This window comes from Gymnodraco acuticeps, unplaced genomic scaffold, assembly GCF_902827175.1.
Source record: "Gymnodraco acuticeps unplaced genomic scaffold, fGymAcu1.1, whole genome shotgun sequence".
Classification (NCBI taxonomy): domain Eukaryota; kingdom Metazoa; phylum Chordata; class Actinopteri; order Perciformes; family Bathydraconidae; genus Gymnodraco; species Gymnodraco acuticeps.
Window position 1 is genome coordinate 222,406 of NW_022990614.1, and position 13,124 is coordinate 235,529.

At 40.7% G+C, this 13,124-nt stretch overlaps 3 protein-coding genes across 3 annotated transcripts; all 3 read left to right on the top strand.

The window, feature by feature from the left end:
- The first annotated feature begins 526 nt into the window (after window positions 1-526).
- Window positions 527-1,331, top strand: LOC117554562 (histone H1-like). The gene has a single exon (XM_034228990.1). It carries the CDS (start codon window positions 555-557, stop codon window positions 1,215-1,217), a length of 663 nt encoding a protein of 220 aa, XP_034084881.1. The 5' UTR covers window positions 527-554; the 3' UTR covers window positions 1,218-1,331.
- An 854-nt stretch (window positions 1,332-2,185) lies between these two features.
- LOC117554569 (histone H2A-like) lies at window positions 2,186-2,965 on the top strand. The gene has a single exon (XM_034228997.1). It carries the CDS (start codon window positions 2,186-2,188, stop codon window positions 2,567-2,569), a length of 384 nt encoding a protein of 127 aa, XP_034084888.1. The 3' UTR covers window positions 2,570-2,965.
- Window positions 2,966-12,195: 9,230 nt separating this feature from the next.
- Window positions 12,196-13,089, top strand: LOC117554575 (histone H4). Its single transcript, XM_034229004.1, has one exon. It carries the CDS (start codon window positions 12,216-12,218, stop codon window positions 12,525-12,527), a length of 312 nt encoding a protein of 103 aa, XP_034084895.1. The 5' UTR covers window positions 12,196-12,215; the 3' UTR covers window positions 12,528-13,089.
- The last annotated feature ends 35 nt before the right edge of the window (window positions 13,090-13,124 follow it).

Sequence of the window (13,124 nt, forward strand, 5' to 3'; positions counted from 1 at the left end):
AGTAACAAAGACTGTATTTAGAACACAGCCAGGGCCGTCCTGATGGGAGTGTGTTTGCAGACACCAGAATAACCTCTGTTTAACAAATAATTGTTTACAAATACTGCCTTTTTTCACCTTGAGTCTTTAAAACAACATCTCGCCTAAGTATATTACTAGTTTTAGTGGGAATATGAAGCATTTTAGGTTGTTCAGGAGATAATTTATAGGAAAAAGTCGCAGATTAGTCCTTCTCACGGCAGTAGTTTTAGGAGGTTAAAGGCTTCCCAATAAAAATACAACAATATTTAAAGCTTTATTTCGCTTCTATGTGAAGATAAAGTCATTCGCTATCAATTCGATTAACCTTTCAAATTCAACTCGTTCTCTAAATGTGTATTTTTTACAGTTTTAGCTGAAGAGAAAGCACAAAGTGGCACGGGTTTTCTGCAGCTCCTGTGTGAGACACTGAGTTGAGTCTCTACGGTTCTCATGGTGTGTTTAAGTTCCTCTCTTCGCTGGGATTTCTCTATCCGTCTCATCAGACTAGCACCGAGAACCCTCCTGACAGCATCATGGCAACAGAAGAAGCTCCCACTGAAGTCGCCGTCGCCGCCCCGGTAAAGGCACCAGCAAAGGCACCCGCCAAGGCACCCGCCAAGTCAACGAAGAAGGCAGCCAAGCCGGCAAAGAAGATTGGTCCCGGAGCTGCTGAGCTCATCTTGAATGAGGTCACCGCCTCTAATGACCGTAAAGGTATCTCTTACCAGGCTCTGAAGAAGGCGCTGGCCGCTCAGGGCTACGAACACACCGCTCACATTAAACGCGCCGTGAAGAGGTTACTCGAGAAGGGATCACTTGTGCAGGTCAAGGGATCCGGAGCCAGCGGCTCCTTCAAGGCAGCCGAGAAGCCCAAGAAGGTAGCGAAGAAGCCCGCAGCCAAAGCCAAGAAGCCGCCGGCAGCAGCAGCGAAGAAACCCGCCGCGAAGAAGCCAGCAGCCAAGAAGGCAGTAACACCCAAGAAGGTAGCGAAGAAGCCTGCTACTGCTGCCAAGAAAACCCCCGTGAAGAAGATCACAAAGAGCCCGAAGAAGAAGGTGGCGGCCAAGAAGGCAGCACCGAAGAAGGCAGCGACCCCCAAGAAGACAGTTACCCCCAAGAAAGCTGTGAAGAAGGTGGTTAAACCAGCTGCCAAAGCAGCGAAGAAGGCCCCAGCCAGGAAAGCATCGAGGAAGTAAACAGAACATCTACTTCATCTCCAAAAGGCTCTTTTAAGAGCCACCCACATACACCAAAAGAGCACTTCTCCTGTTTTAATATTATAATGTTGCATAAATACAAGTTTGTTTACACCTGCTACATATTTATTTGCAAAACCAGAAGACATTGTGGTTATTTATCATTATCGTATAAGTTAGTTAATTAGAAGATGACTTCAATCAAAACGATATTTATTAACATTATTGTAACATTGAATTCTATATCATTAATATTGTCATAATCGTTATACATTTTTTTTTACAATACATTTTATTATGTTGCTATATTAGTAGACATCTACTTCACAGAAGGCTCCTCCTAGAGTCACTCACAACATACATATTTTCCCATATACTTGATTGTGTATAAACCCTATGTACATATTTTGTAGGCCTATAACTTAATATAAATGTACATAGTATTTCATTTTATTTTAATATGTGTGGATCGAAACTTATTTAATGCTACATATAATTGTGACTCTTAATTCACTTGAGGAGATCGGATTAGCTCCTGATTTTGATAATAAATTAATTATTTTTACTTTATTTTGTGTGTTTAATAATTAAACCCCCAAGGATTATATTGGATATACTTTAATGGTCACATTGTTCATTTGTTTTGTCACTTCAGCATGCCAAACTATCTTATAGTGTGCTTCACTTTGATCCTTTAGTTTAAAGTATACTTCATTTTATAATATTTCTCTAAGAATACACTATATTGTTTGAGTATATGTGTATAGTCAGATCTATTTTATAGTATATGTTATTCGATGATTGAATTATGTGAGGTCTATTGTACTTGACACAGTGAATGGACTAACGCTTCTCTGATTGGTCGATGGTAGTACCACTCGAGCTGACCAATCAGCGGCCAGATGTTCACTATATAGGCCACCACCTATCATTGAGGAAATATTGTTTTCTGCTATTCTAAACAGAAAATGTCAGGAAGAGGCAAGACCGGAGGAAAGGTCAGAGCGAAGGCCAAGACTCGCTCATCCCGTGCCGGGCTCCAGTTCCCCGTCGGCCGTGTCCACAGGCATCTGAGGAAGGGTAACTACGCTCATCGTGTCGGTGCCGGAGCCCCGGTGTACCTGGCCGCTGTGCTGGAGTACCTGACCGCTGAGATCCTGGAGCTGGCTGGAAACGCCGCCCGGGACAACAAGAAGTCCCGGATCATCCCCCGCCACCTGCAGCTCGCCGTCCGCAACGACGAGGAGTTGAACAAGCTGCTGGGAGGAGTGACCATTGCTCAGGGCGGTGTACTGCCTAACATCCAGGCTGTGCTGCTGCCCAAGAAGACCGAGAAGCCCGCCAAGAAGTGAACACCCTGAACCCGCTTCAACAAACACCCCAAAGGCTCTTTTAAGAGCCACCCACATCTCTTGAAAAGCAAATTCTTTGTGTCAAACAAATATAGTTTTAGACATTACAACTGCATCAACATTGTCTGCTCTGCATAGTTACCACTTAAAACTACAATACACTGTTGCATGCCATTGATTGTGTGAAGTAGTACATATTTATTAGGTGATGCATAATGCATTTTACAAACTGAAATTGATCAATTAAATCAGGAATCATTATATAATATTCATACAACATCTGAAATAGATCAGAGAGGAAACTTGGCTCAAGCCATTAAAACCAACCAAATTCAAAGTAAATTCATTAAATGTATAACAAATCAAGAAGGTTGTATTGTCTATAATGAAAAACAGAAACGAGAAGTGATAAGAGATTTATGTTCTGAAGCAAATAAAAAAAAATAGACATAAACTGACTGTGTTAAAACTGTTGGGAACAATCCCTCCGTACAACATCCAAGAATTAGATTTCCTTCTCGGTGAGATTAGAAAAGATGAGGTGATCCAGGCGGGGAAAGAGCTGAATGTCGGTAAGAGCCCCGGTCCCGATGGCTGCCCACTGAGTTTTATCAACTGTTATCTGATGATGTTTTGAACTTACTGACCTCTATGTTTAATGAAGGTCTCAGCAGTGGTTGTACTCATTTTATGAAGGTGTCTTGACTCTACTATATAAAAAAAACGATGAAACTGATATAGATAATTACAGACACTTAACTATAATGAATACTGATTATAAGATACTAGCAAAAATAATAATGAATAGATTAACAGATATATTAGATAAAATAATAGATAAGGAGCAAACATGTGCTATAAAAGGTCGCCTTCTGGGACAACTTATCAATTTTAAGAGAAATCATAAATAAGCCAAAAGAAAAAAAAGTTTTTTTTATTATTGGACTTGATCAAAAAAAAGCCTTCGACTATTTATCCAGGGATTACTTATGGTCGGTGATGAAGACCTACGGATTTCCTGAAGCCTTCATAAACATGATTAAGTGTCTGTATTTTAAATCTTGTGTCTGTGTAAATGTAAACGTGTGTTGACAAATGCATTTCATGTTGAGAGAGGGGTTAAGCAGAGGTGCCTCTAAGCGCAGCTCTGTACGTGCTATAGCCATAAGTCCATTCATTAAAATAATAAACAAAGACAGGTTCATATCAGGAACACCAGTTGGCCATGCGCCCAAAATAACTGCCATCGCCCATCCAGACGATGTCACTGTTATTATAAAAACCAACAGGAAATGGATGTTCTAACGAACCACCTAAACCTGTATGAATTGGCATCAGGAGCTAAATTAAACCACAGCAACACTGAAGGTGTTTGGATCGGCACCGACGATGCCAAATGTGACATTAACATTCAAATGAAAAGAATACTTGGAATAACTATTTGTAGCGACAACTGTGCTGAACTCAATTGGGAGAACAAACTAAGTGAAGTCAAAGAACAAGTTAAACACTGGGAGAATACAAATACAAATTATAAATCAAGAATAAACTTAATAAAATCATTCATACTCAGCAAGATCCTTTTTCTAGCAAACATCTTCCCCCCACCAGCCCAAATAATTATGCAATTAAACAGTGTGTCAATTTGGTGTGGAGTACAACAAGGGAGGTTGCTAAACGTAATTTGTTATTTAAGAGTAGGGAATATGGAGGCCTGGGAGCCATAGACCTGGGCATTCAACTAAACATTACCTTTGTAAAAAACATCTCGGCTGCAATCGATAGGAAAGCACCTTGGGTTGAGGATGGAGGAATGGGATGGAAGAAAAGAAGAGGCAGAGCTAGAAATGGACCCTAAGTTAGTTTATGGTGACTTCACAACTGAAGTTCAGCATTTAGAGATTGATTGGATCGGACTACCGAATAGAGTGATTTTTAAAACGATTTCAAATATGGAGGTGTTATAGCATACAAACACCCAACACCTGATGAAGGTAACAAAGTCTTAAAATCAGTAAAAAGTAAACAGTTATCGGAGAGCATGAGAGACGTGAGATGGCTGATATCAGTCAACAGACTTGCGGTCAGAGCTGTGGTTTCATGGAGCTGCTATGTGAGAACTAGAACATGCCCCATGATTAACTGTGAGGAGGACAAGACTTTACAGCACCTCCTCATGGACTGCTACAGAGCCCAGGAGGTTTGATTGATTGATTGAAAAGTTTATTAACAGCTTGTATATTGGGTACAGTACAGTACAGCTCAAAACATACAATTGTTAAGGGGATGCAGACCAGAGAAAGACTTTTGTCTTGTTTACATCAGGGTCCCCCATTTCCAATTCATCATGTCATTTAAGACATATAAGACATACAGATGGCTTATTTACAATTTACATACAGGTGGTTTTTTTACATACAGATTGCTTATTTACAATTTTCATTTTAGATTTCGTTCTAATACATCCTAACCGGACATTTAAGACATACCAAGTCTACAGATATACAGTTAGTAACAGAGTCTAAAATGCGAGTATATACATAGATGGGGGGGGGGAAGCTGTCCATTGAACGACATGTTGAGATTTGTACCATTACCGGGGCCAGTTTTGCAATGCTCTCCCCCGAAGGTGCTCTTTAAGAGAGGTTTTGAAGGTAAGTATAGTTTTACTTTCCTTTACAGTTGTGGGAAGAGCGTTCCACCTTGATGTGGCATAATTGCGAAACGTGTATTCCCCCTTTTTTGTGCCAAATCTGGGTTTCACATGATTTGTGGAGCTCCCTCTGGTGTTATGATCATGGTATTCCTTGACCTTTGGGAAGAATTTTGACATGTACATGGGTACCATAGAGGTGTAGTGGATCTTGTAGACCAGGCCCATTGCAAGTAGCTGTACTCTGTCGTCTACTCTAAGCCATCCTAGGTTGTCAAAGTGGGCAGAGGTGAGGTGGGTTCTAGATGAAAGGTCAAGCAGTAGTCTGACCAGTTTATTTTGCGATGTTTGAAGTTTTATTTTTAGCCCCTTGGAGGTGCTATGGTACCATGACGTGCAAGCATAGTCATAGTACCCTTGAATGAGTGCTCCTGCCAGAGTTTTCAGGGTGTTTTTGTTTACCAGAGAGGAGATCCGGTATAGGAATCTAGTTCTTTGATTGACTTTTTTTATTACATTGGATGCCATTTTGTCACAGGAGAGGTTTGCCTCAAGAATAGATCCTAGGTATGTAATTTCCTTCTTACTTGTGACAATAATGTCGCCCACTGCAACTGAGAAGTCGTCGGATTTGCTGAGATTATGTTTCGAACCGAAGAGAATGGACTCTGTTTTACCCAGGTGTAATGATAATTTATTATCGGCGAGCCAGGTGCAGATTCTGCCGAGCTCGGAGCTGAGGGTTTTTTCAACCTGCAACCTGTTCCTGCCAGAGACCAGCAGGGCTGAGTCGTCCGCGAACAGGAACAAGTTGCAGTCACATGCTGATGACATGTCATTTACATAAATTAGGAACAGTAACGGACCTAATATGCTTCCTTGTGGAACACCACAGCTCACTGGGAGGGGGGGGGACAGAGTACCGTTTACCTCCACCATCTGTTCTCTCCCCTCCAGGTAGGATTGCATCCAGCTCACCGATAGTTTATCAAAACCAATTGCTTTTAGCTTGTCAATCAGAATGGGGTGATTGACAGTGTCGAAAGCCTTTTGTAGGTCCAGCATCACCATGCCGCAGTACTTGCCCTCGTCCACCTCTTGTTTGATGTGGTCGCTCAAATAAAGAAGGCATGTGTCAGTGGAGTGGGATGTTCTAAAGCCAGATTGAAATTCATAGATTAGTTTCTTTTCCGCGAGGTACTTTTCGACCTGTTCATATACTATTTTTTCCATGACTTTCGAGATGGAGGTAAGTATAGAGACAGGGCGGTAGTTGCCTGGGTCCAATTTGCTGCCCTTTTTGTGCAGGGGGGTTACTCTTGCAATTTTGAAGTCTTTGGGTACTTTTCCCTGTTTTATGGAGAGGTTAATTATGTGAGCTATGACTGGTGAGATGGCGGTTGCTGTGTCTCTGAGGAATTTGGAGGGGATATTGTCGTGGCCAGCGGCCTTGTTAGGTTGGAGGGCGCTCAGTTTAATGAGTACCTCTGCTGTTGTTACCCTTGCTAGACTGAAATCATCTTTGCGTACCCCTAGGTTTTTGTAGTAGGTCATGATGTGATCTACTCCAAAAAGCCCTGAGTGGGAGGGTAATTTATTTACAAGAGTTGTGGCTATGTTTGTGAAAAAAATGTTCAAGTACTTGGCCACATCCAGTTTGTCTGTGATGAGCCTGTTATCTGTCTTTATGTTTAAGTTAGAAAATCTCGTTTTGAGTTTTTTACTGCAGCCAAGCTGGTTATTGAGTAATTTCCAAAGTTCACGGGGTTTATTTTTGTTTTCCTCAGTTTTGATATTGATGAAATTCTTTTTGGCAGTTTTGATCATGGAGCTTACGTCATTTCTTAGTCTGTTTCTTTCAATTTTGAGTTCAGTCACGTGGGCCTGGAGTTCACTGCTCGTGCTTTTGGAAAGCATTGACTGACTTTTATGAAACTCAGAGCATTTTTTGTCTCTGGTTTTCATGGCGGTCAGTATGCCGGAGTGCATCCACGGCTCAGCGCGATTTTTTACCCTGGTTGTTCTTAGGGGGGCCAAATCATTGAGTATTACAGAGAATTTGTTTTTGAAACCAAGCCATGTTTCTTCAACTTGTGTACCACTGAGCTCATCTGACCAGTCCAGGCTCTCCAGTTCTAGGTTAAAGGCCTCGCTAGAGTAGTTTTTGAGGTCTCTAGATATGACTGTTTTGTGACAGCCGGCCCTTTGTTTTAGCTTTTTGCGGGTACAGAATATCATATAATGATCACTTAACCCGCATGCTATAACCCCTTTACTGGAGATCCTGGACTTGTCAGAGGTCAGAATGAGATCAATGGTAGTTTGTGTTGTTTCACATACCCAGGTGGGTTGGGTGATTAGCTGGCTGAAGCCGTGCAGATCACAAATCCTACTGAAGGACTTGAAGACGGACGTGTCTTTACGTTGCATATCCGTGTTCCAGTCTCCAATAATAATTGTCTCTACATCCCCCACATCAGCCAAACACCCATCTAATGTATCATAAAAGTCACTCTGTTCCGGTGGTCTATAGATTGTCCCAACTATTACAGATTTAGCATTGTCAAAAATAATTTCAACCCACACAGATTCAATATTTTCATGATGCAGGTCAGTACGGTTTTTGAAATTGGTGTCTTTATGTATGTACATGCAGACACCACCTCCATTCACGTTCCTGTCCCTTCTCACTACAAGATAATCTTCAATTTCAATCTCTGAATCTGTAATGGAATTGTCCAATTTGGTCTCAGAAAAGCATAATATGCTTGCCTTACCGTTCATGAATAGCTGCCTGAGTTCAGCCAGTTTGTGTCTCAGGCTGTTAGTGTTCAGAAGCAAAATATGTAGTCCATTTTTGTTGCTTAAATGCACAATGTCGTCAGTTTGCAGATATTTGTCTTTGTCCGTTACAGCAACTGGCTTGTCGTGGTGGTGGGGTGGTGGTGGTGGTGGTGGGGGGAGGAGGGATGCTCCTTTGTAGCTTTAGCCGTTGATATGCTAGCAGGGTGGCTAACAACATGGCGGAGTGAAGAAGCCTCACCGTTACAGGCCCCGTACCGTGGCTCTGAGAGAGATCCGCCGCTACCATAAATCCACCGAGCTGCTGATCCGCAAGCTGCCCACTTTTTTTTTTAATATTGAAGTTAAAAGCATCAATCTGGTGCACTTTGAGAGCAACATTAAGAGATCTATGGAGACATCTCTCAACACCCAGATGAAACAGAACTGGAAGCAGATTTTCTTTTTCTTTATGGATATTTTACAAATCACTCCCCTTTCAAACTGTTTTCTTGTTTATTAATAACTACTTTTTTTACTGTCATATCATATTTTATACCTGTTTTTCATCTATTCTCTTATTTTTTCACAACTATAATGATCATATAAAGGTGTGCCTTTACCTCACTGAGCTGAGGTTATCAGAGCCTCTCAGTCTTTCAGGAGAGAGCTCTCTAAAGCTCTCCCCCCCGCGGCCGCTTACACAGTAAATTCCAATGTTAATAAAAGCACACAGAAGCTGTGTACGTTTTTTGGGAGTTTGATTTATTTTAAATTAACACAAAAACAAAATTAAAACCTATAATTGCCCACTAAAACCATTATTTCAAAAAAAGAACAATTTCACATAAACCTCTGGTTTTTACTGGGGCTGGGGCGGTTCAACTTGATTTGGGGGGGAGGGGTGCGCCATAGTATATGGACGCTGTACGCAATATAGGCGTAGTGCTGTTAGTATAAGATAATAAGATGTACTTTGTTGATCCAAAATCGGGAAATTGTGTTATGAAATAAAAAAAATTATATTTTTTAAATTTCTAACTTTTTATTTTTTTCAATTTTTGGCGCCCCCTATGGGTTGATGTGCCCTTAGCATTCGCCTATACTGCCTATGCCGAGGGCCGGCCCTGCCAAGAGGGTCACCATCATGCCCAAAGACATCCAGCTGGCCCGCCGCACCCGCGGAGAGAGAGCTTAGACTGACCCGAAGCCAGCCCATTCAAACCCAAAGGCTCTTTTAAGAGCCACCTCACTCTTCACTGAAGTGCTCATTCCTCTATATTTTGACATTTGTTACCAACAAACACTGGCCAAGATTAGAATCATTAGTTTAGTAATAACTGTAATGGCAATTTCCTGTTCCTATGTCCTATATGTTTGCCATTACTTCACAGAAGGGCTGAAGAGTGATCCAGACGCAGACACATACAGATGACTTTCCGGTCCTTTGTTGCAGTTTATAATGAGGTTTATTCAGGGTTTAATTATACAGTTTAGTTGTTGTGTGGTGAGCATCTGCCGGGCTGGTGGAATCGGTATGCTCTCTTCCTTCTGTGTCCTGCCCTCTCCTGTCACCTATGACCTCTTTATATACAACCGGTGCAGCTAAACCCCGCCACCAAGTGTTCAAAAAATAATATTGCACTATACGTATAACTTAAATAAACTGACACACCAACAACACCAATAAAATGGCTCCTAAATAACAAAGTTACATTGTTTGGGATAATGACTCGTTCAGACATTGGTTAGATAGTCATTCTATGCACAATTTTTCATTTAGTGTGGGACTTGTTTCCTTCAGCATTAAATCAAGGTGTTACAGTGTAACTTGTCACAGGGATCCGGGCGTGTCCATTGAGGACCCATTGTGGATTTACCAGGAAATAAACATGTCGATCGCCTCGTTTTGTCGTTTACATTCATATTTTGCTATATCTGCCTTCCTAACATCACTTTGATGCACATTCTCTACTCCTATGTGAGGTGGTGGGTGAGAGCTCGATATCGTGATGCTTACAGGGAGGTATCGGAAATGACAAAGTAGGTGACTGAGTGGATGCCTGTTCAAAACATTGTAAACTTGAATAAATCATTTCAATCATATATGTGTGTCCGACTTTCATTTGTACATCGTTCTTAATGTGATGTATAGTAGCTTTGATAGCTGTCCACACCTTCAGACAGCCTCAAAGTAAAACACAAGTTGTTTATTCACAGCCCGAAAGCAGCATCGAGATGACTGGATCATCTGTGACAAGCTGTGATCAGCTCCGATTCAATTGTGATATCAATTCTGTAGCTATTCTCCAGCTAGCAAGTTTTTGTATGAAATACCTGTATCCCTCTCATCACAACAAGACTCTACACTGTGCAGGAAAACAAATTACATACATGAAAACAACCTTGATGCATAGCTTGGAATGAAACAAACAAACTATCTTCCATGGCTAATCTAAACCACAGAAAAGTACAAGTTGAATCCATATCATACGGTAGTTCTGTTATGCCTTTTAGCGATACGTTTAACCCATAAGGAAAGAGATTAAAGGGGGACGTCAATTAGAGTGACTAAATAGACCACCTATAATACATTTCTGACAAGAAACCCCCCCTAGTGTCACATATCTGAAATGTGACATTTATGTCACATTGAGCTTTAATGGTAAAGTAACTCTTATTTATAACTAAATTAATGAGGATGATTTTTTGGTTTACATTTGTTGGAACATAATTTGAATTGAATAATAAATAATATATTAACTAAATTAACTGAGCAGATCATAATAATATTTCTAATTGTGCATATGTCACTCCGGGTTTACTGTGACTGTTTAGGATTAATGTCCCGATGTGATATCAGCGATATTTATCTAATTTGTTTCATAACAATTTGATCAAGAAATGTTTCCACAACAGGTTAAATGTAATCAGAATCAGAATACCTTTATTCGCCCCACAGAGGGGAAATGTACATGTGTTACAGCAGAAAAGAGCCAAAGACAGCTTCATGTTTAACAAAGGACATGTCATGTAAGCATTTTTATGATTGTGTTTTACTTTGAGGCTGTCTGAAGGTATGGACAGCTATCAAAGATACTATACATCACATTAAGAACGATGTACAAATGAAAGTCGGACACAAATATATAATTTAAATGATTTATTCAAATTTGCAATGTTTTGAACAGGCATCCACACAGTCACCTACTTAGTCATTTCCGATACCTCCCTGTAAGCGTCACGATATCGAGCTCTCGCCCACAACCTCACATAGGAGTAGTGAATGTGCATCAAAGTGATGTTAGGAAGGCAGATATAGCAAAAGATGAATGTAAACGACAAACGAGGCGATCGGCATGTTTATTTCCTGGTAGATCCACAATGTCCTCAATGGACACGCCCGGATCCCTCTGACGAAAATAATAGAATGCAGCCAGTTGTCATGACTCCAGTTACACTGTAACACCGGTAGCTAGGAGAGATGTTAGCAGTTTGCAATCGTAAACACTAGTAGCCTCCAATGTTCCCCTTGTCCACTACTGGCCAGTCATTGCGGTAACTAGGAAATATGCACGACTCTAGTTGCGTATTTTTCATAGCCTTATATTTCAACAGTTTTACGATAAACTGTTACTTTTTTGACATGGAAATTATTTTTGTAAGATTGACAAACATCATATGTGTAATTCGTGGCACAATTCAAACGGGGTCGAAAGATAATCTTTCTCTCCCTTTTTTTTTTCTTTTCTCCGTTTCAATGTCTATTTTTTTTTATTTGCCTCAGAACATAAATCTCTTATCACTTCTCGTTTCCGTTTTTCATTATACACAATACAACCTTCTTGATTTTGTATAGATTTGATGAATTTACTTTGAATTTGCTTTTGGTTGGTTTTAATGGCTTGAGCCAAGTTGCCTCTCTGATCTATTTCAGATGTTGTATGAATATTATATAATGATTCCTGGTTTAATTGATCAATTTCAGTTTTTAATTTAGATATATTTTCTTCTACCGTTTTAGTTTTAAATCTCCCCATTGACTTCAATACATCATTTTTGCGAAATAAGGTCCCATGGGGCGGAAGTACATTGCTTCGCAGCTTTCCCGCTCTCCGTCTTCTCTTCGGTCCGCAGTGAATATTTAAATACTGCCGGTCAAACTGCTTCTACCCATTCGTTCTGAACGACCCGACCCAACAAGACTTGAAAATGAGTGGAAGAGGAAAAGGAGGCAAGGGACTCGGCAAAGGAGGAGCCAAGCGTCACCGTAAAGTTCTCCGTGATAACATCCAGGGAATCACCAAGCCCGCCATCCGCCGTCTGGCTCGCCGCGGCGGAGTGAAGCGTATCTCCGGTCTGATCTACGAGGAGACCCGCGGGGTGCTGAAGGTCTTCCTGGAGAATGTGATCCGTGATGCCGTCACCTATACCGAGCACGCCAAGAGGAAGACCGTGACCGCCATGGATGTGGTGTATGCCCTCAAGAGGCAGGGCCGCACTCTGTACGGCTTCGGAGGTTAAACATCTACACCCTACATACCTGGAACAACAACGGCTCTTTTAAGAGCAACCCACATTACTCAAAGAGTCTGTTTCCTTTCGATGAACATTATATCGAACTTAAACTCCATCTCCAAAACTCTTGCTAGGATATTAACAATGTAGATAATTTCACAACGTTGTTAATCCGACATCCAAGTAAAGTCTCCACAACTACAGCCACAACCACGACTGCGCCAAATAATTGTACTTCCTGCTGTTTGGGGTTTCTTAAACTTTTGAAATATGTTTTAAGGTGATATACACTGGGATATGTTAAGGACTAACTCACTTATAATGAATACATTTGTATTTCAGGATCTTGAAATCATACGTATTGGGATTCATGTGGATTAATACGTGTGGACTAGAGGGTGACCTCAATGGTTCACCTCACTTTTTTATTTAAATTCCAACGTTGGTCATGAAAAATATGTGTTTCTCTGTTGTCCACGTTATACATAGTTAAAAACATGAAAGAGTTAAAAGTACATTAATTCCAACCGATTTATTTATTCATGTACAACACATTATAAAACCCCAATAATACAAATACATAATCAATGGGGTGTTCATTTT